Source organism: Geospiza fortis, unplaced genomic scaffold (genome assembly GCF_000277835.1).
Source record: "Geospiza fortis unplaced genomic scaffold, GeoFor_1.0 scaffold196, whole genome shotgun sequence".
Taxonomy (NCBI): Eukaryota; Metazoa; Chordata; class Aves; order Passeriformes; family Thraupidae; genus Geospiza; species Geospiza fortis.
In genome coordinates this window covers 696,554-704,031 of record NW_005054487.1, presented here as the reverse complement: position 1 = coordinate 704,031, position 7,478 = coordinate 696,554, and the positions used below count along the sequence as shown (strand labels likewise).

Here is a 7,478-nt window from a genome sequence, read left to right as displayed (position 1 = left end):
GCTGATGCAGGAGCTGCAGCACCAGAGCCTGGAGCAGAGCGCTGGAGCCTGGGGAGCCCTGCTGCCATGGCGCTTCTGGGCTCTTGTGGCAATCCTCGTCCTTCTCCCTGCGCTGTGCTTTGGAGTGCAGGCATTTAGACACCATCCAGGCAACAGTGGCCTGAAGGCCAGCTCTGGCAGCAACACGGAGGAGGAAGAGGACAAACTTGTTGCAAAGGACAATATAGAATGTAAGAATGGAAACTGGGAAGAAGAAGACAAGGATGGGAATGAAGAAGGCAGCAGTGTTGATGTAAAGGAAGAAGGCCACAGTGGAAACAAAGCAAAACAAGGCTCCAATGATGCAAAGGAAGACTTGAACAACAAAAAGAAGGTGGAAGAAGTCAGTGCTGCTGGAAATGACAACAAACACAATGCAACTGAAGGAGACGAGGACCACAATGTTAATAATAACCTTGGAGGCCTTTCAGCAGAGCGCATGCAGTTGCCTGTTGTGGAGCTGGGCAAAGGCTGCTCGGTGATTTGTGACCTGATGGCCAGACCGACAGACTCTTAGGACAGGGCTTGTCACACAGTTTCTACCTGGTGCCACAAGAAGCCATTGGAGTGGGCAGCGCTTTGAAGGCTGGAGTCCCCGAGCAGAAGATGTTGTGTACTAGGTGCTTGTACCCCTGAGTCCCCCTCCACAACACGCCTTCCACCTGGAGCTGGACACCACAGGCATGGCCCATTTCTCTTATAATAGAAAAATCATAATGTCAGGGTAATTAGCAAATGCCAAGGCCTTGGAAAATGTCCTGCTTCCTCAGATACCACTGGTTTTAATTCCTGGGTTTGCTTCCTTTTCTCATCAACAATAATCCATTTGCTGAATGAGACCTTGCCTTGTCTTTTCAAATTCCAGAGAATTTTTGCTAATTGCAGCATTCCCAGTGCAGAGAAATGTGTTTGCAGTCTCCAGCCTCGAAGCTCAGCCTGGAAGAAGAGGAAAGAGGAAAAGAGAAGGGGGGCAGAGGGGCTGTGTAAAAGAAGGAAAAAGATGGAAAAATCCTCACAGTGTAGGGCCAAGCCAGAACTCCAGCAGAAGCTCTGTGAGAGGAACTTCTGGGTGCGTGTGGAGCTGCTGTGCACCTGCAGCAGGGGGCAGCTGAGGGAGGACATGCTGTGTTTCCCCCACCACCCTGAGCAGGAGCTGAGAAGGGAACAGGAGCCCAGCCTCCTGCACACCCTGTGCACCAGCTCCTATCTGGATGTGGAGAAAACTGCCCAGTGGTTCTGTCGCTTTGTGAGGTTAGCCTGGATGCTGTTGCCTCAATCCTGCCACTGGCGTTTAACGTTGCTGCCCTCCAGGTGCAGCTGTTCAGCTCAGCCTGCTGGGTGTAGGTGTGTCCAGCTACACCTTGAAGACTGTGCTGATGCACCTGCTGAGCACTGTGCCCCTGGCAGGCTGGCACAACAGGGATTTCCCGTGGCGGATGATGGACATTGTGGAGTACCTGCTCTGCTCGCTGCAGACAAAACAACTGCAGCACTTTGTCCCAGGCAATGAGAGGTTTCCTGGGGAGATCAGTTTGCCCTCAGACTTGCGGCTGGCTGAGCCTCCCAACCTCTTCCAGCAGCTGGCGAGGGATCCCGATGCCCACGGGAAGGCCGCACAGGAGTGCATTCACCTGCTGCATGGGCTGCAGCAGCTGCTGCTCTGCGGCCACTGAAAGAGATGCTGGTGCCCAGGGCTGTGCTTGTGGGGCCTCTGGACAGGGCTGTGTACATTAACCCCTTGCACTTAGGGCCTCTACTGTATATATTAACTTCCTATAGTTTTGTATTTCTTGTGTGTATTATTTCTGCATAGTTAATGCGTTTCTTATATATATTGATACTCCTTATTTTGTGCTATATATATATATATACACTACACTATATATTTACTATTACTATATGTAGGGGGATAGAAGATAAGAAAATAGTGTAGAAAATAATCTTAGCCCTAAGGAGTTGCAGCTGGGACAATTATCAGAGATTAGGAACAGGCCTGACTGTACCAGGCCACAGCTGTAAGCAATGAGAAGAAGAGTGCTATAAAAGAGTGGGGTGGCTCGTTGAGGAGGGAATTGGAGTCAGCTGGCTGCTTTGTGAAGAGGAAAGAGTCAGTGCTCTGAGGAGCTACCCACGGGAAACACCAAGCAGGTATGGAACTTTTGTGATAAGGAGACAGCAGTATGGCACCCCTGCAATCAGATGACAACAAATATATATATTGAGATCCTCTAGTTAGTGCTTTCACATTTCTGAACTTTTCATTTTTTTCAATAAATCAGAGTATTTCATTTTCTAGATTGTGCAAGGTCTTCTTCAATTCATCCAGACCTGTAGTCCACACATTGGCTGTTTTTCAATTTTATTTTTCTAGCTGCTTGTACTCTATATTGGTGGGTAAATATGTGTACAGAAATACTGACAACTAGTGATGAAGGAAAGATACTTCTGTTTATTGGGTCTCAAACCATCTTTGCTTTGGTATAGTTTTAATCTGCACATGATCAGAACAGGAGTGTCTTATAAAAATACGTGATACAAAATATGTGTGTGGTACTTAGGGCTCAATTATAGCTACTAATGGGATATATAAAGAAGATGTTTTTAGCTAATCTGTCTTTATTTCATTAACCCCAGTAACAGATTGCACAAGTCTCTTCATAGTGGAAGCTCAGACATATCAGCCTTTAAGGTCTTTGTGTAAATACAGAGTAAAATGACAAGGTAGAAATTCATTATGTAGTTTTTGGTTATTAGATTCAAGCTCAGTAGCTCTTATAGATTTATGGATGTCACTGTAGATTTACAATGTAGAAAGATGATAACAAGGTCCAGAAATCTGATGTTCTATGGAGGTTTCAATATCTCAAAGGGATTAGCTGTAAGTTCTGATTTGAAGTAGCGAAGTAAATTAGATGTATAATTTTTGCTTATCATTCTGTATTGCTTTATGATGTGCTCTTTGTACAGAAGATATTTGACCTGGATAATGTATACTGCACAACTCATGAGTCCACTGCTGACATGTATATATGTATATTTTATTTTCTATATATATAGTGTTTGTACAGACACGAACACAGAACACAAACTGGCTGTGCTGATAATAGTAAGGATAAAGACTGCAGTGTTATTAATGCCTTTTTCTTTGAGATAATTTTCAGTTTTGAGATATAATTGCTTTGGAAGTTACTATTTTTTATATATTGGAGGCTTTGGTGTCTTCCCAAAGTGCTAAATATCTTAATTGTTTTTAATGAAATTAGCAAAGAAGGTTTTCATTAGAACACTAGATAGCAGAGGCTATCATTTATTAGTTAATTATTTCCTATTGATTTCCTGGGATGACGGGTTTTTTTAAAAAGCTATTCCTAATGTCACTTTTGTCTGTCATCCTTTGTGACTTGTGTTGATGGTTCCTTTTAAAAAGTAAAACAGGCTCTTTTTGAAATCTGCTCTTTTATACTGAATTCCTCTGCCAGAGGCCTGTCATTCTCCCACTGAGGTAGTTGTTGACATTTACCAAAGCACAACAATGTTTAATTTAATATTTTGGTGCTTTAATCTCGTGTTCCCAAGACAAAAGTTTGCCATTTCTCTCTCCTGATATGGCTGATGACAGCTGAGTTCAGAAGCTTCTTTCACTCTTCAGCATTTGGGCTAATTGGGGTTATGTTATTTTAGGGCCTGAGTTCAGGGCCCCTATTTGTGAAGCAGTATGGTGTGAGTAAATCCTCTGAGATAAGCAAGGCTGGGTGCACACCAAAGGATGATGTGTGACATGCAAGGGAGAGCTGCAGCGTGGAAAGGGCAGGATTTGGTTGTTCAAGTTTGTAACTCTACAGCAAAGGGAAAAATCCATTATAAAATCTTTAACATGCAGGAAAGTCTGGAAACACCCAGAAAAACTTTTATTTCATCTTCCTGGCAGCATTCTCCTTTATTCATCCTGTAGGGGATGTGAATAAAACCTTAGGAAGGAATTTACGCATCAGCTGAATATTTTGGAGTCAGCTGGATACAAAAAGATGATTTGAACAACAAATGGGAATGTGAAGAGATGCACTGACAAAAGCGTAAGTTCAAAAATTACAAATCACTGGCATCTACCAGATAAACAGGGAAGGAGCTGGCATTACACTGCTCAAGTAGTAATACTTTACTTTTTGGAAGTAATAAAGCTCTTGAGAAATGGGTGGGAAGTTTACCAACCTCTAGTGAAAAAAACCAATAGATACTGAAGAACACAGGAGAGGTGCCAGCTGGTAGGGAACGTTGTTTCTCTGTGGTGATGCTTCAAGGATAGTAACACCTTCGCATTTGGGCAATTAAACTGGAGCCACCAATAAAGCAATGAAGTAGGACCAAGGGGAATGTGTTTTCTTAGCATAAACCTGTGGGGCTATTTTTTAAGAAATAGCTGTATCTGATTGTCTTAAAAAGGAAAAAAAAAACCCAAACCCATGTCTAGTAATACATTGGTGGACATTTTAATTAGATTTTATAATTAAAAATGCAATTTATCAAGGTCCTTCACCTCTAAAATCTTCTACTTTGGCTTGAAGAAATTAACTTTTTTACCTTTAGAGATCAAATTGTTCTTTGTGCTTCGGGAAGGGAAGGATGATTTAAGATTTTTAGAGGCAGCTCAGTAGGGAACCACATTCTGACTCAATGAGCCACCACAAGTTAATCAGTACTTTTTATTCTGTATTGTTTTCTCTTGCCTTTGCAAGTCTCATGCTGTTCTTGAAATGCCTGGGAATTAAAAGAACCAATTCACTGTCAGTACTTGGGGAAAAAAAAAAGATGGTATTTCACAGTGAGAGGAGTGTATATATCCTTCTTTTGAAAGTTTTTACATTCTTTTTTTCTGATTTTCTTTTTTTTTTTTTTTTTGATGTAACTGTTAGAACCCCCAGGAAAGAGAAATGCTCCTTGTGGAAATAAATGCCTTCCCATTCCCTGCAGAGAAAATTATTAAGAACAAATTTACTCATAAAGTAATAAAATAAATAAAAAAGAAATTGCCATGAGCAAAAAAGTGCTATTAATTCTGAGTAGCTTCAGGCACAAAGCTGAAATAAACATTCTTAATACTTAAGAATGGCTTAGGACCTGAGCAATTGCTCCTTCTTTTAAAGGCTCAGAAATACAGTAAGAACAGTTACAGCTCTGGATATGAGTTCTGGATACATTCAGCTGTGTGGAGGTGCTTGCTGTTGGAAGTTTGTCTCATTTTTTCTCCATTATTCTTGCCTTTCCACACTACTCCCTCCCTCCCCCGAGCTCAGGCTGAAGTAAAGAAGAGAGGCAATTCTCATAGTACCTTTACACATACTTAGAATAAAAATGCAAGGTTTGGGGAAGCTCAGAAAACCTAATTTTCCCATTCCTTGCAGCACCTAGCCACATTTTGTACATTTGATAACAGCTGTGGAGCTTCTGAATCCCTGTGACTACCCACCCATAAGGGGAAGGAAACATGTGGGATTCAGAAATGCTCATTATTGAAAAAAAACAACAAAAATCAGAGGGGCCACAAACAAGCAGAAATTTTTATTTGTAAATTACACCCTTGGCAAGGAAATTGGTGTATTAGTCCCTAGCTGGTGTGCAAGCACATGGCAGTGGGTTCTGGGTGATTGGTAAAAGGAGAGAAGAAGGAAGAGAGGGATTGAAGAGGGAGAGAGAGGAAAATGGAGAGAAGAATAGGAAGAGAGAGAGAAAAAGACATCACCAGTGCAGGTTCCAGCTGAAGGGATGTCAGTCCTGATTTCAGCATCAACCCAGCTGTGCTGGTCTGGCTGAGGAGATGTCCAGGGTCTTGGGGGCAATGCCCAGGCTTGGCACATATTTGCGGACAGGTTTTTCACTTGCTGTGCAAATTAGTTCTCATGCACTTCCTGGAAATGGGTCAGAGGCTTAGGGGGTCTTTAGGGGGGTCTTAATCCTCCCCTCCAGTCCACGGCCACTTCTTGGCCTCATTCCTGTGCTCTGCTGGGTTGTGCTGCTCTCCAGGAGCTACAAGGGTGGTGTGAATAAGTTTCCAAGGCTGATGGCTTAAAAACCAGGTGCTCTTTGGACACCTGTTAATTCTGGGAGCAGTGATTCTGAGGCACTCAGGAGTATTTCTCAGCTCATGGTGAGGATGCACCTCCACAGTCCACCCCATGCATAAAGTCAACTTCTCTGGGCCTCTGCAAGCCCATATTCCAACTCCAACCTGTAATCAAGTAAATAATGTTCTGAAGAATGAAATTTTTCACTCAGGTGGGGTGAGGAGGAGATGAATTAATTTAAGATGTATTATTATGTTTTCTAGAAAAATATGGATCTACAATGAAAATTATTTGTAATGTGTGTATTTGTATGCTAGCAGGAGCAAGTGACAGAACAGTGGGACTGAAACTGGGGTATTATTTTCAGGAGGCAGAGGCTGGACAAGCAGAAAATAGCTTTCAGACAGTCCAACCAGTTTCTGTACAGTCTCTACTTGTGTGCTATTGGTGAAATGATTGACTTTTCCCCCTCTCCTCAACCCCCATCTGGTTTTCACTGCATCACATTGACTTTGGGATGCACAAAACAGATTGAACAAAGCAAGTCATTAAGTTAATCCCTACAGGGTAGGAGTACAAGCAGCTCAATTCCTGAAACCTGACTGAGGCAAGAGGAAATAAATCAAAACAATCACGCAAGTGTTTTATTCCAGAACATGTGCCCAGGGAACTATCTGCTGGTGGTTGAAAGTCTTGTGTTTTATATAAAGGGAATCAGGTAAGCCTGAGTCTTGACTAAATAAAAAACATGAGAATAAAAATCACTACCTGAAAAGTGGAAGGTAGTGATAGCTGAGACATGTTTTCAGTGCCAGGCAACATTTTGAGGGCTTTGACATAGAATTATACAACCTGTCATTAAGATGATGAGGTGAGATCAGCTTTCATTTAAATTGGCACTTTAAGATATGATACAGCTTCTTCAGTAGTTTCTAATGCCAGTTAGGAAACCTGATGCCTTTGTTGTTACAGTACCTGGAAGCCATGAAACTGTTTCAGCACATTGTAAGATTAAATTCTTGAGGAATAAAAAGGGACTTGTAAAAAAATAAACCCTAAACTCCCATACAAAATAACAACAAACTACACCCAAAAATCCTGTGAGATTTCTGGCATATTTTTATTTGATTTGGAAATTCTCCTGGTAATGACACTAACAGACCTTTTGTATCCATTGCCAGTTCAGTTTTGGTTTCTTTGTTTGGTTTTTATTTTAATGTTACCATTTGTGGAAAGGGTGTTCATGCACAATACATGGAAGATTCAGGAGCCCCAGTGCCTCAACTCTGATTTCCATGCATGAATTTCAATTCATGGCATGAATGAACTTTTAAAGACTTACAAAGCAGAGATTCCCAGCTGGATGCAGTGTTTAAGGAT

General features: G+C 41.8%; 1 protein-coding gene across 1 annotated transcript in view; it reads left to right on the top strand.

The window, feature by feature from the left end:
• The window catches only part of LOC106631998 (inositol 1,4,5-trisphosphate receptor-interacting protein-like 1), a 2,886-nt gene extending 1,174 nt beyond the window's left edge, over positions 1-1,712 (top strand). Inside the window, 5 exon segments of the mRNA XM_031063212.1 lie at positions 131-545; positions 548-613; positions 616-725; positions 1,088-1,335; positions 1,370-1,712. Coding sequence (XP_030919072.1) covers positions 131-545; positions 548-613; positions 616-725; positions 1,088-1,335; positions 1,370-1,712 — 1,182 coding nt within the window.
• Positions 1,713-7,478: the final 5,766 nt, after the last annotated feature.